This window comes from Cricetulus griseus, chromosome 4, assembly GCF_003668045.3.
Source record: "Cricetulus griseus strain 17A/GY chromosome 4, alternate assembly CriGri-PICRH-1.0, whole genome shotgun sequence".
NCBI classification, from domain to species: Eukaryota; Metazoa; Chordata; class Mammalia; order Rodentia; family Cricetidae; genus Cricetulus; species Cricetulus griseus.
The window spans coordinates 229812856-229839825 of NC_048597.1; the positions used below are offsets into that span (position 1 = coordinate 229812856).

Consider the following 26970-nt stretch of genomic DNA (forward strand, 5'->3'; position numbering starts at 1 on the left):
CAACGCACCGGTTTCCTCCTGCCTCCTAACAACGGCTGGTGGGCCTGTTCACAAGGCCTAACCCCATGTATTCATCTGGAAGTTCTAAATAACTCCAAGGATTTCTGTGTGTTAGTGCACTTGATGCCTGGGATGGTTTAGAGTTATTATCTCACTGGGATGAGGACCTAGTCCATTTCAAAAGAGAGCTGGTAGGGCTAACACTGTCTATCATACTTGGCCTAGGCCTGGGAGCAGCAGGGCCGGTAGGACATCAAAATTACCAGCATTTACAACAAGCCATAGATAAGGACATTAAAAATATAAAAAGCTCTATAACCAAACTCCAAGAATCACTGACCTCCCTGTCCGAAGTAGCACTGCAAAACAGAAAGGGACTAGACCTCTTGTTCCTCCAATAGGGAGGGTTATGTGCAGCCCTGAAAGAAAAGTATTGCTTCTATATAGACCACTCTGGGGTGATCAAGGACTCCATGGCCAAAGTGAGAGAAGGGTTGGCCAAGAGATGGAGAGAGAGAGAGCAGAGCCAGAGATGGTTTGAGCCTTGGTTCCAGACCTCCCCATAGTTCACAACTCTGATCACAACCCTAATGGGCCCTTTACTCATTCTGCTTCTGCTTTTGACTTTCAGGCCTTGCGTTTTAAATCGCTTACTAGCCTTTATCAGAGAACGCATTAGCATGGTGCAAATAATGATGCTTAGACAGCAATATCAGGAAGTAAAACAAATAGAAGAAACCATAGATTTCAAGATTGAAATACTACCAAAGAAAAAGGGGAATGGGAGACCCCAGACCATGTTTAGTGGGGTGAGAAACACCAGGTGCATGCAAGGCGGTTGAGGACGTCTCAGAAACAATCTCCTGCTCACTATACATGGAAATACGCTAACCATGAGAAAGCATCGGGGAGGAACATTTCCCCACCCAATTACCAAAAAGATAGCTGCATATGGCGCTAGCCAATATTGATGAAGGGTACCTCAGGCCACCAATAACAATAACCAACTCAGCCTGTTGCTTGAAACTGCCTCAAAATGCCCATAAAGGATGTGTGATTTTTGCTGATCAGGGTCACTGTTGTCTTGAGTACCGACGACCCCAGTGCACGCTGGAACAACAATAAACCTCATGCTTTTGCAGCAGTCTGGGTCTCCATGTCTCAGTGAGAGTGTCTTCCCGGTTTAGGTCCCGTGCCCGGGTCCTACAGGTGTATTTCTGCTCGTTGGGTTTCCTCCAACGTTGGGGAAACGGCTGCATGAACTGTTTGTTCATAAAGGACCTCTGTGTTGGCACTTTGATGAGAGGTTTCCAAGTGAAGCTGATTTTCTTCCTCTGGACACACTTCAAGTGTAGCGCCTGCACTGTGTGACTATTTATTATCAGGCCAAGGCCTGGCGGTCTAAAGAAGACACAAGACAGCAGGTCATTCGTGCAAGCAGAATGCCGTTTATTTGGGGGAATAGGGAGTCTTGCCGCATGGTGGAAACCCCGGGGGTGAAAAGGTCACAGTCACAGCCTGAAAGGCATGCTGCAAATGTTTGTCTCAGTGCTCAGCTGTGCTGCAAAAGGAATCACAAAACGTTTCAGCTGGAAACCACAAGCTTGACCCAAACATAACCCCAAAAGGGGAACCAGCAGGGCCCTACATTCAAGCATCAGAACCAACAAGACTCCCTGGGTGGCATCGGGATTCAGATGGTTCCTGAGAATGCCAGAATACCTTTCCATCCAAGCGGTAACACTCAGTATTCTTTGGCTCCTGAGGCCACAATCCACCCCTGTCCATCCCATCCGATCCGTGTCTCGGACAGGCTCTCCTGGTGTCTGTGCTCCCCACGGTGCACTGGGGCCCTATCCCTCATCTCCAGTCGGCCTGCAGCAGACTCGCCTTCTGGCTCGGCTCGCCCGGATGGCTCAGTGCTCCATCCACCATCAACAACTGTGTAAGTTTCCCCTTGAGTCCCTGTAAACATTTCCTAGAGTCTGAGGAAGTGACCACTGATTGTCTGCCTGGCACTCCTCTGATACTCGTAGAGGCCCAGATTCCCCCAGGCACAGACCTTACGGGTATGACTGGCCCTCTTCACTTGACCCCATCCTACCAGCCTTGGGAATTGCAATCCTGCAGTTTCATTAGGCCCAAGTGGGTCATTGTGCCCCCTCCAGACCCTCTTTCCTTTCTTCCCCTGGAGCTGGCTATAATCCCACAACTCCTCTAGGCTCTTGTGGCTTCTGCAACTCCATTACTGACCCTTTCCTGTGGATGAGACCCCTCTTAGAGTTCGGTATCCGTCTGTGGCCTTCTGGCCTCTACGAAAGCCCTGGTACCAGGCACCGAGTCTCCTCTGGCACAGCCGGGCTGAGCCCTTCCTCCCTTTCTTCCCCTTCTCCTTCTTCTCCAAACCACACGATCTGACACACTTCTACCCTTGCCAGCCTCTCAGGTAGATCCTCAGCTATGGGACACTGAAAACCCCGCTCACCAAATATCACATCCCTCTCATCATTTGACTACAAAAACCCACCAAATATATAACCAAGGCTCAATATCCACTTTCACTCCAAAGTCTCAGGGGACTTAAACCTCTCTGCTCTGACTTCCTAAGAAACAATCTTCTGCGCCCCGATTCTTCCCCCTTTATTATCCCCATACTTGCAGTTCAGGACCTCCAACTTACCAACTCCCAATTAGTTGCCCTTGTCCTCCCTAACTCTCCTCTCCTCTCTCCCCTCAGAAACGTCTCATTTCTCTGTCAGTGGCCTCAAGGACACCTTCTTTTCTATTTCTCTGGACTCCCACGGACAGAATATCATTGCCTTTACTTGGACTGACCCAGACACACACGTCGACCCAACTCACCGGGACAGTCCTATTTCTAAGGGAAATAACCAAGCTAATGATGCAGCCAGAGCTGCGACTCTCGGGGACAGGGTCCCCATCACATGCCACAAGGCACTCTCATTTCCTAACCCATGCCTCCATCACCATCTCCAGACACTCAACAAATTTAACCTTATCCCTGATAGTCAGGCTTTGTCTCACTTTATTAAAACCTATTTCTAGCCTACCTCTGAGGATCTATCCTGTATAAAGACTATCAACTCTTGTAAAATCTGTCATCAGAGTCTCCCTTCCCCACTCATCAAGCCAGGGGTCCCTCTCTGGACCAGACTGGCAGCTCAACATGGCTTTCCCCAGGTGCCTACAGTTTAAAGCTTCAGATACCTTTTTTCCTAGTGGATACCTTTTCGTGATGGGTAGAAGCTTTTCTCACCTCTCACAGTTTCTGATCTCCTTTTTAGGGAGATCATCCCCCGTTTTGGAGTTCCAACCTCTGTTCGATCAGATAATGACCCTGAATTTACCTTTCAAATTCTAAAAAACTTTGGCCAATGTCCTTAACATCTCCTACCATCCCCAGTCTTCAGACAAAGCTGAAGTAACTAATCATTCTAACAAAAATTGGCTCTCCTGTGACCAAGAGCCCTTCCAAAGAAGCCTGTCATCTTTTCCAGTTTTTTGACAATACTGATCCCGCCTCCTCACCGTGCCATCTCTTGTTTCAAACCTCAGTCTCTGCGTATCAGTTATTGAATAATGCCTTGCCTGACCACTTTGAAGAACGCTGGTTGTGTGTCCCTCCTGAGTCAAACTCACAACCATTTGTGGCCTCGCCGATTGTCTTATCAGACCTTCCTACCTTGCCACTGGTAAACTGCTCTGGGCCAAACATCACCACAAACATCCCTTATCACTCCCACAGTCCCTTATCTGTCACACAACTCTCTCTCCAGTATCGCAGACTGCTTTAACTCTGTAGGGAACACACCTTGGGGGCACTCTGGATTCTGCAGACTGCAATAATACCACAAAGCTTGGTACTACCACACAGTCCCTAAGTCCAAACATTCACAGGGCTTTTCAATTCTCTGTGCCCACCCGTTAGGTGGTCAAGGACCTATGCCCAGGTGTCCCTTTCCCCTAAATTAGGGGTGGTACCTGTTGAAGATCCCTTGCCAATTCTCATCACTAAATTTATAGCAGCACAGCCTGACATGAGCAATCCTGGTCATACCCCTTCTGGCAGCCCTGGGCATAACTGCAGGTGTAGCCACGGGAGTGGCAGGACTGACTTCCTTCCGAAATATATACTGTTGGGACTTCCCTTCCCCCATAGGAGTTTGCTGAGCAGCTTGTGACTAGGAGCTTATCTAGCAAGTGCTTCCCTCCTTCCGATAAGGTCTGAGGGAAGTTCCTGTTATCCGCCCATCCTTATTGCCGGAGGGGCCTAGGAACGTGAACTTCTGACCTGGGTAGTTCTCCACCATGCCTGCTGACTGCTATATAAGCCTTCCCTCCTTTTGTAATAAAGGGCATTTTCCTTTTATGAATGACCCTCTGTCTTTATTTAAATCCTCAGGCCCCTCGCCCAATCCGTGAGAAGTGTTGTAGTGCTGGAGCTACAAGTGGAGGTCCCACTGAGATCAGGAAAGAAGGGAAGAGGCTGAAGGATCACCCCGGAAGGCTGGTCGGCATTCTCATTAAGGTAAGGAGCTGGTGTATTGAACAGGGGTGCCACTAGTTCCTACTCTCTTATGGGGGACCAACTGGTATCAAACATAAGACAGCAAAAGGCTGAAAGGGGTAAACTAAACTAAAAGGCTTCACTTCTAGGAATGAAGGGACTAGACCCTCACTCAGCCTCTGCTTCAGAAGCCAAGACAGGCTACAGAAAAGACACATAGGCCTTTAACACAAGAAAACCCCAGATCCTAGGTGGACGCGCTATTAGGTAGACCTGGAGGAACTGGGAGACACCCTCTTCCTCGTCAGGACAGGGGCCCATCTGGGGCCATCCCATCGTGATCCCTGGATCCCAACTGTTTTTCTGAAAGTTAGGAGGACGATGAGCCCCTGGTGGGCCTTCGTCCAACCGTAGGGTTTTTGACCTGATAGAGCCTGGCCAAGACCGACCCTCTGATTTCTGCAGAACTCTGGTACTCTGTCTTGGAACTCTGACAATCTGTCTTGGGCCCCTTTCTTTTGTCTAAGTGCTGTGTTTGTTGTTTGTCTTGTTTTGGCTTCTCTTGACCGTACTGACAATATGGACCTGACTGGGACAAAGCCTACCATGGGACACCCACCCTCCTCCTCTCTAGATCTCTGCCTGACACATCGAAAGGACATGAAACAGAGAATCTGGGATTGTGACTGAAAATTTTTTTTTTCTTTCAGAAACACAGGCAGACAATGACACTCTGTGCTCTCCAGCACCTCTCTTCTTCCCTGCCTTCCTAATTATGCCAGTCTATATACTTTGGGAAGCTTTAAAAGCCAAAGATTCATTATGTTTTTTTAAAAAATTATGCTTTTACTTCCACTGGAAAAAAATTATATGGGTTAATAGTCATGGTGGCTGCACACAGCGGCTTCCATGAGAGATGGATCACCCCAGCTGCTGGCTGAGGCCAGTACTCCTCTGCTGGATCCTGGTGCCTGGACACAGTCTTTTTGCACTGCACCTTGTCTTGGGCAGCTAAGAGCCAACTCAAGTAGAATGGCCAAGGTACAGGTTTTAATGGATTAATATATCAACCATCCTTTAGTATGCTATTCATTTGCCATCTGTATGTCCTTGGTAATAAAATGTCTATTCATGGCTTTTGCTCATTTTCTACTTGGATCATTTGTTCATGTCACTGTTGAGCTTCAGATAGGTTCTCTATCAGATGTGTGGTTGCTTAACTTTTTCACATAACTTGTCCCAGGGAAAAATAAGTTCATTTTACCAACCTTCGAGCATGGCTGATCATTGACCAAAGAGATTCGGGGCTGGAAATGTCCCTCAGTTGGTAGAGCAAGATACTCCTATTTCTAACTTGTGCCCCCCCCCTTTTAGGGAACAATAAAATCTACTCTGTTAACTAGAGTTTTCTGTTCTAAAAAGCTGTATAAACTTTATAACTTAACAGTCACCTAGGTAATAATGGTTTTAAGGACATAAAAGATAAAAGATATTTTATTTTTGCTATAAGTTACCTCCTTCCCTCAGCCTAGACAGAGGGGTAATCTAGTCAGCTTCTACCAACAAACTGCTGCTGGACATAATTCATTTACCTTTTTGCCTTTTATTTTGGTCACTGACAGTTTTCTTCTTTCACTGGCTCTGTTCCACATGGTTTGTTTTCGGAATGTCGTGCCTTCTCAGGGCCTGGTAGGGCACGCGTTTCACGGAAAAACTCTTCCTGTTCCACCTACAGCCAATCTACATTCTTGTCACGCACAGTTTTAAGTTACTCTGTCTCCTTAAATGTTCTGTCTGATTGCTAAGTTAAAACCAATTACAGTCAAGATAGAGGGCTCTGAGTAAATATCCCTCCACAGCCTCTCAGTTTGAATCCAGTTCTCCAGACAGACCCTGCACTAATGTCATTGTACCCATTTTAAGTACCGAAAAATTTATAACAGAGATAAACCTTACTCAGTCCCCTATGTATGTTTTCAAAGGTTAAGCTTAAAACAAACAACTAAAAACAAAATTGTCTATCCAGATTTACCCAGACAATAATCTTGATGCTTTCAGAGATCTACAGAATATAATTTACTAAAAAACTTAATCCCAGATCCTGACAGTCTCCAAAGAAGATTACAGGACACCTCGATGTCTACACAACCCTGAGCAGGGAGCAGGGTGCCCCAATGCACACCTGCTACCAGGACCTTGCCCTGGGCCATGAACAAGTGACAGGATATTGGAAAATTGATTCTACCCCTTTTGTCTAGACAAAATAAGGTCAGTCTTTTCCATGTCCCTCTCTCACAAACAAACAAAAAAAGCCACTCACTTGTAGGCCTGGCAAAGATGGATGCTGTTCTTTAATACTTCTGCCTGCCAATAGAGACTTGCTATTGGCTATGGATATGGCTAACTGTATATGGACTGGACCCTGTCATTTTTAATAGATTCCAAATCTGTATAAAATTTATCCTTCTCAGATCTCTGATAGTATCAATGGCTAAACTATAGCCAGCTTGATAGCTCATTTAATAAATTTCTGATAAGCTGATAGAGCAGTGCCTACCTGCTGGTCAGTCACAAGCTCAAGGTTTTTAGACTTATTTTTGGTTGCCATCTAAATATAAACTTAAAGGGCTTTTCATCAGGGCAAAGGCACCTCTGTACAATCTATACCTGGCTCTCTGGACAGATGAAAAATGTACAAGCTTCTAACTCAAATCTATAGTTTTTTCTAGGGCTCAAAGGTATAAATTTGAGCTCCTGTCAAAATTGCTCCTGTCATTTTGCAGATACTCAATATCTGTTGAAAGACCAGGATAAAGAAATAGTCCCCTCACCCCCCTGCAGCAGACAGAATAGGGCCAAGAATATAGGTTGGCTGGTTCAGCGACTCTGTTCCAGAGTGACTTTGTTCCAGGAACTGGCAGACCATAAAAGTTATAGCCGGTTCAGCAACTCTGTTCCAGGAATAGGCTAGCCATAAAGAGTTAGATTAGAATCTTGTAAACAATCTTAAGAAACAGGGAGTTTCCCCTTGGGACTTTCCACTGATATTCTTGGTATTTCTCAGTAACGCCCTCCCTACCCCCTTGCCCTTCTGGGTTGTGGTTTTTCCCTTTAAATACCACTTCCCGCAGCCATTCGGGGTCGAACTCCTCTACCCCTGCGTGGGATAGGAGTCTCAGACCCAGCACACTGGTTCCTGTTAATAAACCTCGTGTGATTGCAGCAAGGACGGTCTCGCGTGAGTTCTTGGGGGGTGGCGTCATCCCGAGACTTGAGTGAGGGTCTCCCCTCTGCGGGGGTCTTTCACTGTTTTTTTCTATTTCAGTACAGATTGGTAATGCTAATATGTCTAAAACTGTTATGTTCTTTTATATAATAAAGTTCATATAGGCTTCAGAGGATCAAAAGTCATAAAGCTTAGATCTGCTTCTCACAGGTCATAAGGACTCCAGATAAGTACAGCTTTTTGTTATCCCACCTGTCTGTTCATGATAATGGGATTTTCTCCCCTGGTATTAGGACTCCTGCCCTTTCTGATCACTAAAACTTATGAACCTAAGAGTTCTGATTAAGTATATAAATTTTAATTTCTGCTCCCAGTTTAAACATGTCTCAAAGAGGTTTACCCTTCTGGTTTCTGTCCTGGCAGACACACCTGGGCATCAGTTGCTGAGTACAGCCTGTTCCTAAAGACTACGAGCTCTAGATTTGCTGTGGATATAAACCAGTCCAACAGATGTAAACACTATTTGTTTCTTCAACAGAGTCTGCCAATCAGATATTTCTGATTAATAACCCATAGCCTAAATTCCCTCTTTGCTTTTGACTGGTATTTCAGCCTCCTTCGACCCCTGACTACAACACCCCAAAGTCAGCAGGAAGTAGCACAGAAAAGAATACGTCATCGCTTTTCCCTGGTTGAGATGCTAAGTCAAAGAAAAATTCCCTTACAAGATGACAGTAAAAATTGTCCACTAGTAACCCAGGATTGGGTTACGCAAAAGGAGAGGCAGGAATGGAAGGGGCAAACTAAACTCAAAGGCTTCACTTCTAGGAATGAAGGGACCAGACCCTCACTCAGCCTCTGCTTTAGAAGCCAAGACAGGATACAGAAGAGACACATAGGCCTTTAACACAAGAAAACCCCAGATCCTCTGGCCTCCCAGAGCCTAGGGACAGAACTGAACACAAAGAAACTCCAGATACCACCCCCACCAGCCTCCTAGGTACTTGGTTCCTGGGAACTGTTTGGACACAAAAGAAACTCCAAGGGAGACCAAAACCTCCCCTATAGTCTCCAGAACACAGTTCTGAAAACTATTGGTATCTATGAACAACAGGCCACCTGCAAGTAACAAGACAACGCCATAAAAACCACAGAATGTTCCCTCTCAGCACTGACCAATGAGAATACCTGTATACAGGTATTTCATGCCAAAATATAACTTTGAGAAATTCTCCTGATTGTTCCCAAATGTCAACCAATCAGAAACCAACCCTAACCTACTGATGCAATTCTGTAACTTTTGTCTTTAAAACCTAGCAGTAGACAGGGAACTTCACCCACTCTGGACACTACTGTGTCAGCTTGCTAGACTGGGTCCCTCCTGCGGTGTAGGATAAAGAATTTATTTATTTATTTATTTATTTATTTATTTTTTGGTTTTTCGAGATAGGGTTTCTCTGTGTAGCTTTGGAGCCTATCCTGGCACTCGCTCTGGAGACCAGGCTGGCCTCGAACTCAGAGGTCCGCTTGCCTCTGCCTCCCGAGTGCTGGGATTAAAGGCGTGCGCCACCAATGCCAGCAGGATAAACAATTTAATAAAACTTGTGCACTTGCATCGGTGGTCCGTCTACCTGGTCTCTTTGGGGATTCTTGTGACTCGGGCACAACAGACACCACATTATGGGACAAGTTGTCGCTTCTGCCTTGCAGGGAAATAGGAAGGTCAGTGAGGGGCCAGACCTAAGACATGCTTTGGATATGGGCAAATGGGCCACTTTAAGAAAAATTGTCCTGCTAAGTACTCTGTTGCACCCCCTTGCCGAGGGCCAGGTCTTTGTGCCCGCTGTAAAAATGGACATCGTTGTGAAAGGGGAAAATTAATAAAAGTCTAAAACCCAGACTCCAAAGCCCAGAAAGAAAACTCTGAGTTCCCAAAAGGCAACTCAGCAGACAAGGTCAAACAAAGGTCCACAGGACTCAAGGCCTTAGACCAAATATCACACCCCAAAATGGTGCCCACATTCCTCTGGTCCAAAGAGGATCAGATAGTCATCAATTGTAGAAGTCCACAGCCCAGGAGACAATTAACAAAGTCATTTCCTCTGCAGCATCCTGCTTAATTGTACCTTGCATAAAAGCATTGTCCTGTCCTGGGTAACCACGGAAGTTTTGTAATCTTGGGGTTTCCAGTCTTACAATTTCCCCTTATAAAAACACCCCTCAGTTGAAAGTGGGTACTCCATTTGTTCCCGAATGAATGGGGTCCTTGCTGCAGCTCGTATCCTCGAGTCAATAAAGAAAGCTTTGTCCTTGCATTCGGTGAGTCGTCTCCTTGTTGTCGGGTTCTTTTGGGGTTCTGAAATCTGGGCACAACAATTGGGGCAATAAATGTCAATCAAAGACTGATGTACAGTGTAACCCTCTGTCACCTCCAGGAAATTGGAGTCGGGGTCCGCTCCAGGGCCCTCACACCAAGGAGCCCTAGATACACCGGTTTCTCACTCTATTCAGGTCCTACCCCAGAGAAACCCCTTTGTATCTAGGAACTTATCAGAGGTACCTCAGGAAGCACAGAACTGGACCTCTGCTCCTCCATGAGCCCAATACTCCTCAGATGGAACCCCAAGCTTTGGGCACAGGAGTCCAAGGCCCTTTACCACATGGCTCAATTGGATTGATTTTAGGAAGGAGTAGCACTCTACTTCAGGGAGTTAGGGTCATTCCTGGAGTGATTGATGAAGGTACTGAAGGAGAGAGCCAAATTATGGTGGGAGCTGACAAGGGAGTCACTATTACACCCCAAGGAGCTAGAATTGCTCAGTTAGTCCTGTCCCCTAAATTACAACTAATAACCCCTTCCTTAAACCTGTAAGAGCAAAGTCACCTAGTAAAAGTTCCCGTCAACTAACTTGGAAAGACGATGAGGGACACTCTGGTATATTTCAGCCCTTCATTTTGCCTCAGCCCTTCATTTTGCCTCATATCCTGATCATTCTTTGGGGGAGAGACACCCTAGAAACCATGGGGGCCATACTGGTCATGCCTCCTGTGCAGCACATGCTTAGTGAGCAAGGCTATTGCCCAAGCAAAGGGATTGGAAAGAATTTGCAGGGCGACCCCCTGCCCGTGCTGGATAAACCCTTGTTGCAGAGATACCCTGGAGACCAGACTGGACTGGGACATTTTTAATAGGGGCCATTGTTCCACAGCCTCGAATACCTCCAATTCCTATCCCCTGGAAAAATGATGAACACCGTTTGGGTAGAACAATGGCCCCTTCTAAAGTAAAGTTGGAGGCTGCTCATGCCCTGGGTCCAGGAACAAATCAATTCCGGTCATATTGTCCCTTCTACCTCTCCCTGAAATAATCCCATATTTGCTATTAAGAAAAAACCAGGGATGTGAGGGTGATCTGGCTGCGACACCTGTCACCCCATTGACTGCCAGGGTTGATTCAGCTGATCTGACTGGCTAGGTGGGTGTCCATGTCTAACCCTCCCGAAGCTGTGCTTTCGGTCGAAAAGGACGACCTTCCCCGAATAGAGGAGGACCAGTCTTCGGTCCAGGGTATACGAGTAGCTGCGCTCCCCTGCTAGAACCTCCAAACAAGCTCTTAAGAAAAAACCAAAAATCCGGTAAATGGAGGCTATTACAAGACCTGAGACAGGTTAATAGGACCATGATGCTCATGGGTGCCACTCAGCTAGGGTTTCCAACCCCTGTGGCCATCCCAAAAAACTGGCACTTGCTTGTGATAGATTTAAAGGATTGTTTTTTCACCATTCCTCTACACCCTGCTGATGGTCAGCACTTTGCTTTCAGTGTTCCATCTTTAAATTTAAGAGAGCCTTATAAGAGATATCAGTGGGTAGTTTTGCCTCAAGGCATGGCTAATAGCCCTACCATGTGTCAAGTTTATTTTTCTCAGGCTACAGAGCCAGTCAAACAAAAATATCCTCGATTGTATGTAATTCATTATATGGACGATTTATTGTATGCTGCACCAAAAGAAAAGCTGTTGTTATCTGTCTTTGGGGATCTTCAGACTGCCTTAGGATTGGCTGGCTTACAAATAGCACCATAGAAGGTACAAGAAGAGTTCCATATCATTATTTAGGACATCGCTTGCTTCATAATGGGGCATGCCCTCAAAAGATTAGTCTTCGGCTGGGAACCTTCAAACATTAAATGATTTTCAAAAGCTTCTGGGAGAGATCAATTGGATCAGACCTAGTTTAAAAATTACTACTGGGCAACTTAAACTTCTTTTTGATATATTACAAGGTGATTCAGATCCCAACTCTCCTCGAGTCCTTCCTATGACATCCATAAAAGTTTTTAAACTTTTATTAATTTGAATTTTTGGTCCTTCAGTTGCCTTACAAACTTTTGGTAAGGAGCCAGATCAGATTGTTACACCTTTGTCCCATCAACAGAGTGGCTACAAAATAATAGCTGTGATTGGGCCATTTTTCTCTCTGCCACCCAGAGTGATTTTGATAACCATTACCCTTCCAATAATCTAGTTTCTTTTTTTAAGATGCATGCTTTGATTTTCCCAATGATTATAGTCTCTCATCCTATTTCCAAGGGGCAAGTGGTTTTCACAGATGGTTCTTCAAAGGGTACAGCTGGAGTTGTATCTTATCCCATCAAGACAACCAGAATTGCTGCAGCTTCTGTCCAAATGGCCGAACTTTTAGCCTTGGCCATGGCTCTACAACTCTTCCCCATGGGGGCACTAAACATCTATACTGACAGTCAATACATTGCTCACATTATCCAACCCTTGGAGACGGCTGCCTATGTCGCCCCGTCTCCAGCTACAAGAGAGTTTGTTGCAGATACAGGGTCTGCTATGGCAACGAAGCAAACCTGTTATTTGCGGGACGTCTTAGGGCCCATACCCCTTTTCCAGGACCCCTCAGCGAAGGAAATCGCATGGCTGACAGGTATACTCAAAGCATTATCGTTTCACAAGAGCTCACTAGAGCACAATCCTTACATAAGCACTTTTATCTAAGTGAAGGGTCCTTACACTTTCATACTGGGATCACCAAAGAACAAGCTATTCAAATGGTTAGGGATTGATTGCCCTCTTTGTGTAGAATTTCTTCCTGTGCCTCACTTGGGAGTTACTCTCTGAGGACTTTTGCCCAATCACATGTGGCAGATGGATGTAACGCATGTGTCGTCCTTTGGGTAAATTACAATTTGTCCATGTTTCTGTAGATACTTTTTCCCATCTGATATTCGCCTCAGCCATTCTGGTGAAAAGGTGAAAGGTGTTAAAAGCCACTATCTACAGGCTTTTGCTTACATGGGGGTCCTGAAACAAATTAAGACTGATAATGACCCCACCTATGTCAGCAGAGGTTTCAATCACTTTGTTGATTTTGAAATTACCCCCAAAACTGATATTCCCCAAGGACAGGCTATTGTGGAACATGCCCATCGCACTCTGAAAGCCTATTTAGCTAAAGTAAAGAAGGGGGAGCTTGAGGGTCACCTTGGCTCCCCTCACTCTACTCTATCACTTATTCTCTATATCTTAAATTTTTAAATTGCGGATGCTTCTGGTAACTCCACAGCAGACCGTCATTGGCGGTCCTCTGCACAGTAAAAACCTCTGGTTAAATGGAAAAACCTTCCCTCAGGCCTTTGGAAAGGGCCTGATCAGGTTTAGGTGTGGGCCCCGGGGTCTGTTTGTGTCTTCCCACAGAATGGTGAGTCCCCAAATTGGGTTCTGGAGCATTGTGTGCGCCCTGTTCCTGCAGGTACGAATCAGCCATCAAAAGATCCATTGGGCTTTCATGAGAACCTACCTGTCCTTATGCCAGTGAGTCTTTGGGGTCAGGTATGACTGGTTATGTCAGCTCCAACCTCAGCCTGGGAAAGGCAGCCGTTAGAAAGGATTTAGAAGAAGCAAATTTACAATATCTCTCTTCTTAATGAAACCTCCTCATTTTTTTTTGTTTATATATAAAAGGGGAACATGTAGGGCCTTCCCCCCATAGGGATCTGCTGACCAGCTTGTGACTAGGAGCTTGTCTAGCAAGTGCTCCTTGTTTCCCTCCTTCTGATAAGGCCTGAATGCAAGTTCCTGTTATCCGCCCATCATTATTGCTGGCGGTACCTGGGAACGTGAACTTCTGACCTGGGTAGGTTTCCACCGTGCCTGTCGACTGCTATATAAGGCTTCCCTCCTTTTGTAATAAAGGGCATTTTCCTTGCATGAATGACCCGCAGCTTTGTCTTTATTTAATCATCAGGCCCCTTGCCAGAATCAGTGAGAAGTGTAGCACTGAGGCTTTCCTCAAAATTCGTCCAGGATTCCAACAGGTGGCTGAGACCATCCTCACCCTTCAGTCTTGCTATCCAGAATGTTGCTTCTATGTTAACCATCCGGGCATTGTAAAAGATAAGAATACCTTTCCATCCAAGCTGTGACACTCAGTATTCTTTGGCTCCCGATGCCATAATCCATCCTGGTCCAGCCCATCCGATCCGTCAAAATGCTTACACAGGGTGTCTTACCTGGTTCTGTTGCCTGCTCCCAGATGTCATCCTCATACTTGTGGATTTCTTGGTCACAGGCTCCATAGTTCTCTTTGGATTCAGGGAAGGAGGACCCCTGGTTCCTGATGCTATAGCAGGTTCTGGCACCTGAGAGCAGGGTTTCTCCTTAGCCAATGAGGGGTGCTATCTCATTGTGAGAGTTTCTGGAAAACAGTTCTGGAGAGGAAAGCCCATTGCACAGGCAGGCACAGCTGTAACACTCGTGCTGGGGCCTCTGCGCCTGGAGAGGGGAAGCAAGCAAGTACAGACGCCCATGGCAGTAGAGGACCATTGCTGGGCAGAGTGAAAATTGGGTTACCCTGCTTCCTCGGTGCCTTGAGCTACTGGAGATTGTGCAAGTGGGTGGAGGACCAGTCAAACAGAACTGTCCCCACGCTGGGGAACAGTTTTCACGCGGCAGTTTGGGAGGTTTCTAACACAATATGCCTTTTTGTGTCAATAGTGGCGTCCCTGGATTCCGAATGGCCCGACGTAAAGCGTGATGCCCGCTTGTGCCCTAGATGTGCCCTGGGCAAGGTCCTAAGGTCCTAGCGTCCAAATCTCTTAGTTACCTTGGCAACCGACACTTCCGGAATCCAGGAGACGCCGGAAATGACTGTCACGCTTCCGGTGCCTCCATTGTTGTGACTTCTTAGTGTCCTGGCCGTGTCGGGGCCGGTGAGCCGTCCGCATGAGGTCGCGACGGGGAGGGAGGGAGGGAGGTGCGGCCCGCACTCGGGGCGCGAGGCCGCCGGTGCCGGTGGTGCCGGTGCCGGTGCCGGTGCCTGTCCCGGGCGGAGTCGCCTCGTCGGCCTTCCGCGGTTGGCACCTGTGCGTCCGTCCGCGCTGCACGGGGCAGACCCGCCAGGTGAGCGGCGCCCCCTGAGCTCGCACTGGGGACGTGCGAGCCTCCTGCCTGCGGGAGCATTCCGGACAGTAAAGACAGAGGAGTGCCCTGTGCTTCACTGTGTGCTCTCAGAGAGTTTTCAAAAAACAAAAAGGCAGGCGCAGCCGGGCAGTTAGTATAAATTAACTCCTTTTCTCCCAGCACTTGCGAGGCAGAGGCAGGACAGCCAGGGCTACACACAGAATCCCAGTCTCGGAAAAACAAAAACACAAAACCAAACAATAAAAACCAGGCTCAGTGGAAAATGTTAAACCCTGGGGTCTCCAGGGCCTGGTATCTGGAAACAGCACACATCTTAGCTACCCGAGGAGCTGGTTTTCAAATGGCATGCATAGACGAGAAAACATTTTCCCCAAACGGTGTGGGCTAAGTTAACCCGTTCATTTATCTTATCTCTGACCCCGGGTGACACATACACACGTGTGCACGTCTGGAAGCCAGTCCTGCCTTTCCAGCCTCCCCGGAAAGTGGGGCCCACATCTGTGTAAACCGCAAAGAGTTGCATTAAGAGAAGTGATCCGGGGGGGTGGGGGGGGTGGAAAATGGTCCGAAGGGTTACTGAAGGGATACCAACGGTATGCCTGGCGGCGAGACCAGGAAGGCTTGAGTTAAGTAGAAAAGATCTCCAAAGTTTGTCTTCCATCTAGTCCCTCCCTTTCAGGCGGCCCACCAGCAGTTTGGAGGCCATGACTAGAGGGGTCAGCATAAGCCAGTTCAAGTATACTGTTACAGTGTGAGGTATAGCAAGGAAAACAAACCAGCTCTTTCCATCTGTGGCAACCAGGAAAACTGCCTCCAAAAGAAGTGGCAGATGAGCAAGAGTTTGTCAGAAATGAAGAAAGAGAAGGGGGAAGTCCAAACAGGGGAAGGCGTGTGTGTGCGTGTGTTCCTGTTTTGTAGAGTGGTAGCCCTAAACTTGTACATCTTTACTAGTTGAAGAGTTTTGAGCCTCCACTCCCAGCATAAATTTATTAAAAAATGAACGCTATATGCTATTTGAATTTCAGAATTATTAAATAGAAGTTAAGTAATTTAGTGTTTTCTTTAACATCCTATTTTCTTCATACCCTACATTGGAGATCGTTGTTGTCCTTTTAATTTGAGTGCTTGTGGAGAATGGTTGGATGTGTGTGTGAAAAGCTATGAATGCCTAGACGGATAGCTAGGTTTTATCCTATAGGTGACTAGAGCCACTAAAAGTTTGGGAAGGGAAGTCACTTGGAGTGACTGTACTCTTCTTTGGTTTTTAGCTGTAGAGTCTGTCACCAGCCAAGGGCTGAGTACCGAAGGTCTCTGATTGTTCTCTTTATGCTTCTGTAGGCGACACTTCTCACTTCCTGCCTTGACTCTGAAAAACAGCTCCTGCAATCTGAAGCAGAAACTCGATTTCAGTGTGCCCGCTGTAGCTGGAACTAGTCACAATGACGATGGAAGGCAAGGGAACTTTAGGTCTCATCCCCAGGATGGCTGTGTATCAGAAGCAGGCGGGGAGCTTGACTGTGAAGCAGGAACCAGGAAGCCAGACCTGGGGACAGAGCTGCAGTTTCCAGAAGAACTCCCCTCCTGTCTGTGAAATATTCCGGCTGCACTTCAGGCAGCTATGTTACCATGAGATGTCCGGGCCTCAGGAGGCACTGAGCCGGCTCCGGGAGCTATGCCGCTGGTGGCTGATGCCAGAGGTTCACACCAAGGAGCAGATCCTGGAGCTGCTGGTGCTGGAACAGTTCCTGAGCATCCTGCCCAGGGAGCTCCAGAAATGGGTCCAGCTCCGTCACCCCGAAACTGGTGAGGAGGCTGTGGCTGTGGTGGAGGATTTCCAGAGGCACCTCAGTGGGTCAGGAGAGGTAAGTGGTTGAGTCTACAATGCTATTGTAGACATCCTAGATGCTTCTAGAACCCTTCTCTAGACTTGGGCTAGTCTGGGAAGACGCAGTCTTCATTCCCCCCACTTTAGACTGGCTTGCTTTTAGGATTCCCAAAGGGGTGTGTGTGTGGGGGGGGGGGGCTAGAGAACAACCTCAGGTGTTGGCCTATGAGCCTAGGGGATATGACTGTATATGCCTCTCCAGGGCTGGGATTACAAGCATGTGCTATCATGCCTGATGTTCACATTGGTTCTGGGAATCCCAACCTAGGTTGTCATGACTACATGGAAAGTACTGTGTTGACTTGAACATCTCCCCAGACCTGGTTGGTTCTTGTAAGTGCAAATGAAGGCTCTTCCCTACAGCAGCTGTGGGTGTGGGCAGAAGATCTACCGTAGTGACCTAACTTTATGATCACTGGCAGTTCAGTCCCTCGAAAGTTGTTGTGCTTTTCCCAGGACTCAGGCACATGGGTTTCCTTTCCTGCTACCCGCCACATGGACCATTCACAGGCAACAACCCTCATTAGAGACATTTCTCCTACTGCCTCTGCTTTCTTGCTTGAACATGGGTGTGTGTGGCCACCTTGGTTTTTGAGGCAGGTTTTGACCCAGAAATCAGTGGTTAGGCCAGGTGTCTTAGTTAGGGTTTCTGTTGCTGTGAAGAAACACCATGACTGTGACAACTTTTTTTTTTTTTTTTTTTAAGATTTTATTTATTTATTATGTATACAACGTTCTGCTTCCATGCACACCAGAAGAGGGCACCAGATGTCATAACGGATGGTTGTGAGCCACCATGTGGTTGCTGGGAATTGAACTCAGAACCTCTGGAAGAGCAGTCAGTGCTCTTAACCTCTGAGCCATCTCTCCAGCCCCCTTTTTTTTTTTTTTTGTTTTTTTGAGACAGGGTTTCTCTGTGTAGCTTTGGAGCCTATCCTGGCACTCGCTCTGTAGACCAGGCTAGCCTCGAACTCACAGAGATCCGCCTGCCTCTGTCTCCTGAGTGCTGGGATTAAAGGTGTGTGCCACCAACGCCTGGCCCGTGACTAGTCTTATAAAAGAAAATATTTAATTTTAGTGACTCACTTACAGTTTCATAGGTTTAGTCCATTATTGTCATGGCAGAAAGCAAGGTAGAGTGCAGGCAGACATGGTGCTGGAGAAGGAGCTGAGGGTTCTTAGGTCTTGACTCACCAGCAACAGGAAGTGCTCTGAGACACTGGGTGTGACTTGAGCATATATGAGATCTCAAAGCCTGCGTCCACAATGACACACTTCATCCAACAAGGCCACACCCACTCCAGCAAAGCCACACCTCCTAATAGTGCCACTCTCCTTGAGGGCCATTTCATTTTAAACTACCACACTAGGTTCCTGGTCTATGAGCCCTAGGGAGTCTGAAGTAGGCCTAAGTAGGTCTAAGAAGGCCACTAGCTCTATGATTCTCAGAAGACAGGTTTTACAATGTGTCATAGTTCTTATATATGAACATATGTACACACATGCATAAAAATAGGTGGTTGTTGAGCAAAAACGATAGCTGAAGTTGTTTTCTCGATCCTGCACACTTGTGCATTTCCACCTGCACACACAGGTGCATGCCCACATATAGACACACAAAGGACTCTCCAGTGGGCGACTTGGAAACTGGTCTTCACTCAGGTACCCAGGCTTAGCAGTATTTACCACCTGGGCAATCTTGACAAGTTCACATAGTTAGTTCTTCTTAAGCAAATGTGTGCCCAAAGACCTGACACAGTGGAACTGGCCATAGATCTGTTCTTCGAGCTCCCAGCAGGAGGGTTCAGAGAGGGCTGACAGGGTAGTGCAGGAAAGATAGCCTGGTCCTTCATGTCCTTGGCTCTTTTCCTGTGTGAGGTGTCTTAGAGGTCTGGGTTCTCTACCTTCAAGAATGTATTTTTTAATACAGTTTTGTTTCCTTACCTCTAGGTTTTACCTCCAGAACAAAAAGCAGATATGCATTTAAAGAAGATGGAATCTCTGAGTGCAACAGAACAATCTCCTACCTCAACCTCCAGTCATGGCTCAGCCCCTGAAGCCTATGTGGATCCTCCGTTTGACCTAAGAGCACACCACCTCCCTCGTGGACACTGTGGTACTTGTCTCCCCAGTTCTATCCTCAAGTCATTCTTCCTTTCGCTCCCTGGAGTCAGTTTCTTTCATCAGCCCTACTTGTACCTCACTAAAATCCCACACTATCCATATAGCTGTCATCCTTCCCTAGTGGCTGTCTATTCTCTTGCCATACATGCCTTTATCAGTTTTCCTCAAACAAGCCATTGAAAACAGCGCTGGGGACTAGAGACATACAACATACTATGATTATTTTCAAGAGTTCTTATTTAGGTGGCAGGAGTCAGTCATATATCCATAAAAAAAAAAAAAAAAAAAAAAACAACCCCAGAAGACACATTTGGTTGAATCGGGGCATGGTCGATCAAACCTGTCTAATACCTGGAAAGCTAAGAGAATTCCTGAGAGCTGAAGCCTATCCTGGACTACTTAGTAAGTTTTGGGCTAGCCTGTGCTTCAGATTAATACCGTGTGTCAAACAAAACCCAAAACACCAACTACCACAAACCAAAGATACACACGGATGGTATCTGTCCCCAGGCGCGATACTGGCGTTGTGAAAGGGGGTTATTGGATAAAGTGCATTGTGGGGTAGAATAGGATAGTATAGGTCACTGAACTAGCAAGAGATTTAACAGTTAAGAGGTAGAAGATGGAGTACAGTGGTCCATGCCGTTAGTCCCAGCACTAGGGAGGCAGAAGCAGGGACATCTCCCTGAGTTTGAAGCCAGCATGATTGACATAGCAAGCTCCAAGCCCGTCAGGGCTACATAGTGAAATCCTGTCTTAAAAAACAAAATGAAACATGGGGCCGGAGAGATGGCTCAGGGGTTAAGAGCACTGGCTGTTCTTCCAGAGGACTTGGGTCCAATTCCCAGCACCCACATGGCCACTCACAACTGTCTGTAACTGCAGTTCTAGGTGTTAGATTTTTGCTTAAATTAGAAATAAAGTAGGGCGCAAGATGAGACATGAGACTTAAGAGATACATTAACCAGTTTATTATAGGGCGGGAAATAGAACAGAGCAGGACAGACAGGAGGAGAGGCAGAGAGCGCGAAGCAGGGAAGACTGTGCACGCGCACTGAGGCTTCACGCATGTGGCAATGCCTGACGTGCTGTAGCAGGTCCCTGTGGCTGCCCGCCCACCATCAGGGGCATCCTAACACTAGGGGTTCTGACAGTCTCACACAGACATACATGTAGGCAAAACACCAAAGAACATAAAATAAATCATTGAAACAAAACAAAATAACAACAAAAAAATGAAAGAATAAAAACTGAACTCGAAGTTTCAATGAACACTGTCCTGCATACAGCTGTGTGACGGGTGAGTGAAAGAGCAGTGAGGACTGAGAAGTGAGCGTAGAGCCATGAAAGTAAGAGGCATCCGAGATGGAGCGAGAAAGAAGCACAGAGCTGGCAGGAGGCTGGCTGGAGACCTACTTTTCCAGGCCCAATTCCCAGCACCTATATGGCGACTCATCACCACCTGTAACTCCAGTTCCGTGGAACCCAACACCTTTTGGTCTCCACACCAAGCACAGAGGTGGTGCACAGATAAAACACCCAAACACGTAGAATAGATAAGATTTTTGCTGGGTATTGGTGGTGCACGCCTTTACTCCCAGCACTCGGGAGGCAGAGGCAGGTGGATCTCTGTGAGTTCGAGACCAGGCTCCAAGGCAATACAGAGAAACCTTTTCTCGAAAAACCAAAAAAAAAAAAAAAAAAAGATTTTTTTCCCCCTCCATGTGTGTGTCCTTGTAAGGGTGCCATGTGGGTGCTGGGAATTGAACCCTGGTCCTCTAGAAGAACAGCCAGTGCTTCTAACCACTGAGCCATCCCTCCAGCACAGGATTTTTTTTTTTTTTTTTTTTTTTTTTTTTAGGGCAGGAGGGTAAATTAGTCTTGGAAGTGGTAAGGAAATGAAGACAGAGAAAATGTGGTCAGAAGTTGATCTTCAGTCAGGCTGGAGATGGTCCTGGAAGGAACCTCCACTTCTGTTTGAGCAAATAACATTCCCTGCACACCTAGGATGAGGTCTCTGGAGGAAGCTGACAGCTTCCCAGATGCTCGCAGATCCCATCTCCTTGGGCACGGGGACCTTAGGGAGCTGAAAGCTAGGGCTTGACACCTTGAGTTCACCTTTCACCCCAGGTCCCGCTTTTCCTGAAGCAGAGAATACCAGAGCCTGGGTCACTGTGGGGAACTCCACAGCAGCCGCTGTGCTTGGGATGGTCAGACCTCAGGTGAGTGTGGCTCTTTTTCTTGATTCCATGTCTGTCAGGGTGTGGGGGAGTGGAACTCACCTCCAGACTACCGGAAGCGGCTCCGGTGGCTCTCCTGCCCCTGGTTGCATTGGATTCCATTTAGCCCACTTTTGTTCTTTCTGATGTATCCACCCAGCTCACTACCCTTTGTTCTCTGTGACTGTCTGTACTCCTGAGGACTTTGCTCTTCTGAACAATAGAAGCTTGTCATTCCAGGAGATTATGGCAGATAATGACTATATGCGGAGAAAGTGGAAGAGCCTGGCATGCAGGCAGAAGGCCCTGTCCCAGAACACGATGGAGGAAAATGAGCACAGCTTGGCCTCACTAGGTAATGATTCTGCTCATCCCCAGTGGTAAGCAGACTGCCCTCTGTACATCATCTTCACTGTATCCTTTTGATTTGATTTGTTTTAACTTTTTACTATGAATATTTGCAAACATAAAGTAGATGTGTATGGTGAACCTACCTGTATCCATCACCCACTTTGACAGTGGTCATCGTTTTCTTTATTTAATGGCTGGTCAACAGTACGGAGCTACCTTGGAGTTTCTTAGCCATAAGTAAGAGTCCCTTGGGTTTTGGAAGTAAAGATCTTTGTGTTTGAGGTATTATAAGAATGGGGGCCCAGAACAAAGCAGTCAGATTAGGTGGTGGGAAATGGCAGTCTGGAAAACTCAGCAGTGTGAGCACATGAGTTTTACAGTACTGTTCCTGTGTGACCTGCTACGGGTGCTCTCTGGGTTCTGTGCTTTTCCTTCCACTAATCCTGATTGTGAAATCTGGAACCATAGCTGCTTCTCAGTTCTGTTTTCAGTCCCCCCCCCTCTCTCTTTTGAGACAGGGTTTCTGTGTGTATCTTTGGATCCTTTCCTGGAACTTGCTTTGTAAACCAGGCTAACCTTGAACTCACAGAGGTCTGCCTGCCTCTGCCTCCCTAATGCTAGGATCAAAGGCGAGCACCACTGCCAACTGGCCAGATTTAGATCTTACTCGTAATTCTGTCCTGTTTTGGGGTCAGAATTTTCCTAGAGTGGATTCTGACCAAGACAGTGTTTAGTCTCCTCCGTGTTTTGAAAGTCACTGGCACAGACTACAACAGATGTTGATGACAAGCTACAGATAAGCTAGACTTGGGTCTTTCTGGTATCTGGCCAGCTCCAATCACCTGTCACCCCTGTTGAGGTTAACCCATGTTGAGGGTTACTTGACCCAGAGTGTAGTTGTGTGAGATTCCCTCTGCAAAGCCTGAGACCCATCCTGTAATTAGCACACTCAGGACAGTAACCAATGTAACAGGAGGTGGACATGAAAGTTACTAACCTAAATACATTAAAGTTTCATTTGCTAAAGATGTGCTAGCCTTCGCCTCATTGCAACATGATTTAAAAGAAACAACATTTTGGTATTTGTTGATAACCATGAATGACTACTACACATTTCCCCAGATTTTGCATTTGAATCTCCAAAACTGCAGACCAGTGTTTAACTATTTAATATCTTTATTATTTTAGGGACATGCTTCTTTTAATTTTATACATATATAGAACTAGCTTTGCCTAGTCCCTAGCTCTGTGATCCCCTTCAACAGTGTTCTAACCCCATATACAAGTCCCATTGACATGTCACACAGCAGGTAAGTTTGAACTCTTGTCACAATGGAAATTCTCATCAGCTCACGGCCTTCTTTGCCTTCTTTCTTTCTTGCCAACCTTCCCTCCCTTCCTCTCCCAACTTCTCCACTCTCTCCACAGGTCTTACTATGTACCTCTGTCTAGCCTGGAACTCTGTGTAGACCAGACTGACCTTGATCTTACAGAGATCTACCTGCCTCCACCTCCCAAGAACTGAGATGCTGTGGTGGAGAGGAATCTAATTTAGCTGTTCACTAAGAAGAATCACAACGACTCTAGAAGACAACGAGACATTGTGTTACACAAGCTGTCTCTTACTTTCCAGTCTTTCTCCTACCTGGGCTGTACCAGCTCAAGTTCCTCCACCCTTGCCTTTCCTCCCTGTTCTCTTCTACGGGCCCCTGTCCCTCTGTGTTTGAATACCCCTGATGAGGAAAGGGAACTATTTTCTCTCTACTTCTCAATATGTTGTCTCATTCCTTCATGATAATATGACCTGTTTTTCAGCTACAAAGCAAAAAAAAAAAAAATAGTAAAAATTGTTTTCTTCTTTCTTTTAGCAGCAGGTAAGAACAGGATGGAAAGTTCTGTGTGCACATCAAAACATGGCTTTTCTAAAGGGTCGGATTCACCTGACACATCCTCAGGGGGACTCTTTGGTGTGGCCTTGGTAGAACCAGAGTCTGGAGCTATCTGTGAAGGTCCTTTGGCACAGGTGGAAGAGCAGCCTTCAGATGAAGGGCGTGAACGAGATTGTCATTTCTTGGAAGAGAAAGATCAGGAAAATTCCACCAAAGACAGAGACGAGGAGTGTAGAGATGTAGGGGAACATGGAAATCTTTCGTCTCATTCTGTTGAGAGTCAGCGAGAGGCAGAGAGACAAACGTTCTATCGATGTGATGAATGTGACAAAGTTTTTAACCAGAGCTCACACCTCTATGGACATCAGCGAATCCACAATGGAGAGAGACCCCAAGAATGTAGTGAGTGTGGGAAGACCTTCCGACAGACATCTCAGCTAATTGTTCACCTCAGAGCACACACGGCGGGAAAACCTGATGAATGTAGTGCGTGTGGAAAGATTTATCTTCACAGTTCCCATCTTAAGCAGCACCAGAGACTGCACAATGGGGAGAGGTCTTATAAATGTAATGAATGGGCAAAAGCCTTCCCCCAGAGTTCCCCGCCCATTGACCACAAGAGAACCCATACTGGGGAGAAGTGTTATGAGAATGAGTGTGGGGAGGCCTTCATTCAGAGTAAAAGTCTTATCCAGCATCAGGTCCTTCACGGTGGAAAGAAGACCTACGAGTGTAACAAGTGTGGGAAAGCCTTCTGTTCCGGCAGGAATCTTATTGACCACCAGAGGATCCACACTGGGGAGAAGCCTTATGGATGTATTGAGTGTGGCAAGGCCTTCAGTCGGAGTAAATGTCTTACTCGACACCAGAGTCTCCACACTGGGGAAAAACCATACAGATGTAGTGAATGTGGGAAAGCCTTCAATCAGAACTCTCAGCTCATTGACCATGAGCGAGTTCATACTGGAGAAAAACCTTTTGAATGCCGTCAGTGTGGCAAGAGATTCAGTTTAAGTAAATGCCTTATTCGGCACCAGAGACTTCACACCGGGGAAAAGCCCTATAAATGCAGCGAGTGTGGGAAATCCTTCAACCAAAACTCTCACCTCATTATACACCAGAGAATTCACACTGGTGAGAAGCCTTACGAATGCCATGAGTGTGGGAAAGTCTTCAGTTACAGTTCCAGCCTGATGGTTCATCAAAGAACCCACACTGGTGAGAAGCCCTATAAGTGTAAGGACTGCATGAAAGCCTTCAGTGACAGTTCACAGCTCACTGTGCACCAGAGGGTTCACACTGGGGAGAAGCCTTATGGATGTATTGAGTGTGGGAAAGCTTTCAGTCAGCGTTCCACTTTTAATCACCATCAGCGAACTCACAGTGTGGAGAAACCCTCAAGGCTGCTTCAGACACCATCTTAAGGCATGGTGCCCTAAGGCAGAGAGCAAGGAATTCTGAGTTGGTTTTGTTTATAAAAAGGGATATTTATCATATTCTCTTGGAAGTATTAATCAAATGACCATTGCTTAGTGCTTTCCATTTGGCCACCAAGGTAGGACAGTAATAATAACTTAGTGTATAGTCTTTCCTTCCTTACGATTGGAAAAGTAGGAACCACATATTTTATTTGTTTCTAGCTTTTTATTTTTTAAACTATCTTAAAACATATTTCCTTTTTTTAGTTTTGCATTCCACAATTTGTGGATTTTCAAACACAGAGATAGCATCTCTGCTTCATTCTAACTTTTCCATTTCACCATTTACTCAAAGACATACTACAATACTCTCCTCATTCTTACTTTGTGGCTCTAGCTCTCTTCATTGTGTATGGATGTTTTACCTACATCTATATCTGTGTACCACATAGGTGTCCAGTGCCTCAGAGGCCAGAATAGGTCATCAGGCCCCCTGGAACTGAAGTTACAGATAGTTGTCAGCCATCACGGGGATGATGGGATCAAACCTGAGTCCTTTGGCAAAGCAGCTGGTGCTCTAACCACTGCGCCATTTCTCCGGCCTTCACATTTGCTTATTTGAATTAGTCCAGTGTATAGCTTCTTATCATTTAAGTGCCCTCCTAGGTTTTCCCCTTTTACTTGTTAGTTTACATGCATTTGTGTATGATTGTGAGTGCAGTGGTTTTAGAGGACAGAAGAGGGCCTCGGTCCCTTAGAACTGGTGACCCTGAGGTAACTGACTTGGGTGCTGGGGATTGAACTTGGGTCCTCTGCAAGAACAGTATATATTCTTACCCACTGAGCCATCTCTCCAGCCCCAGAACTTTTTGTTTCTTACATGCTTTCCCTCCTAAACTTCTGTCAATCTGATCTCAACATGCTTTGAGTTAGTTGGTGCTATGTAGTATAACTGTTAAATTTCCTTGTAAGTATTTATATGCTTTCATACTAACATGTAGGCTCTATATTTTTTCATATTATTGAATTATATTAATTGCTAAATAAATAATTTTTAGAATCTCCCTCAAATAATCCTTAAATTATAAACCAACTCCCCTCTCCCTAAGCTCTTAAGATTGGGGAGTGCACCTCCAGTGTCACACAGTATACTCATACTATATCATAACTACTAGTTTATTGTCCTTAAAACAGCTAATTGTGTGGGAGAGTGAGAAACAAACGGAGCCCATTCAGTTGTGCAGTCATGTACCCCTGAAATGTGCATTGTGCCGTACAAGGACTTGCTAGCTCCATTCTGGCTCTCCAGTGAGCAGGTTGGGATAGATCACAGAAAACTACAAAGACCTGTTGACATCCATGACTGTCCTGGGGTCACTGACGTACACTGCCATGCATTTCTGTGTGTGCTGGAGATCTGAACTCAGGTCCTCAAGCTCATGTGGCAAATACGTTGCCTACTGCATCATCTCTCCAGGCCTATTCTGCACACATTTCTGGAAAATACTCTTGAAGAAAATGTAGGGAAGCTTTCTGTTCTAACAAACAGTTATGGCCCCTCCAGGCACCATAATGTAGAAAAGGGGTCTTCATCTGGGTGTGGTGGAACATGCCTGTACTCCTAACACGTGGGAAGCAGAAACAGATCTTTATGAGTTCAGGGTCAGCTTGAATTACATAGCAAGTTCCAGGCCAGCCATGTTGAATCACTGTCTTCAAAGAGGAGGAGGAAGGATATGAACAAAACAATTTGATAGAACTTCTACTTTACTTAGGCATTCTTTCAAGTTTACATTTCATGTATGTGTCCTCATGGGGGTTACAGGGCAACTTGTGGGAGTTGGTTCTCTCCACTCAGTAAACTCCATAGCTCAAAGTCAGAA

The 26970-nt window shown here is 46.3% G+C and overlaps 1 protein-coding gene and 1 pseudogene across 3 annotated transcripts; one reads left to right on the forward strand and one right to left on the reverse strand.

Moving 5' to 3' along the window:
- The window catches only part of LOC113835614, a 27977-nt pseudogene extending 12429 nt beyond the window's left edge, over positions 1-15548 (reverse strand).
- Positions 14919-26970, forward strand: Zkscan7 (zinc finger with KRAB and SCAN domains 7). Of its 3 annotated transcripts, none has more exons than XM_027415491.2 (6): positions 14919-14990; positions 16540-17063; positions 19037-19202; positions 21341-21432; positions 21670-21784; positions 23649-26970. In XM_027415491.2, exons 2-6 carry the CDS (start codon positions 16641-16643, stop codon positions 25091-25093), a joined length of 2241 nt encoding a protein of 746 aa, XP_027271292.1. In that variant the 5' UTR covers positions 14919-14990; positions 16540-16640; the 3' UTR covers positions 25094-26970. The 3 variants fall into 3 exon arrangements, with proteins under 3 accessions (XP_027271292.1, XP_027271294.1, XP_027271293.1); XM_027415493.2 differs by having other exon boundaries at positions 23652-26970; XM_027415492.2 differs by lacking the exon at positions 14919-14990 and adding an exon at positions 15046-15180.

Bases quoted from the DNA above. Each gene is read 5' to 3' on its own strand.
- Zkscan7 (XM_027415491.2), top strand. From the start codon at position 16,641: ATGACGATGGAAGGCAAGGGAACTTTAGGTCTCATCCCCAGGATGGCT. The intron at 19,203-21,340 runs GTACTTGTCTCC...CTTTCACCCCAG, and splicing joins CCTCCCTCGTGGACACTGTG to GTCCCGCTTTTCCTGAAGCA. The intron at 21,785-23,648 runs GTAATGATTCTG...TCTTTCTTTTAG, and splicing joins GCACAGCTTGGCCTCACTAG to CAGCAGGTAAGAACAGGATG.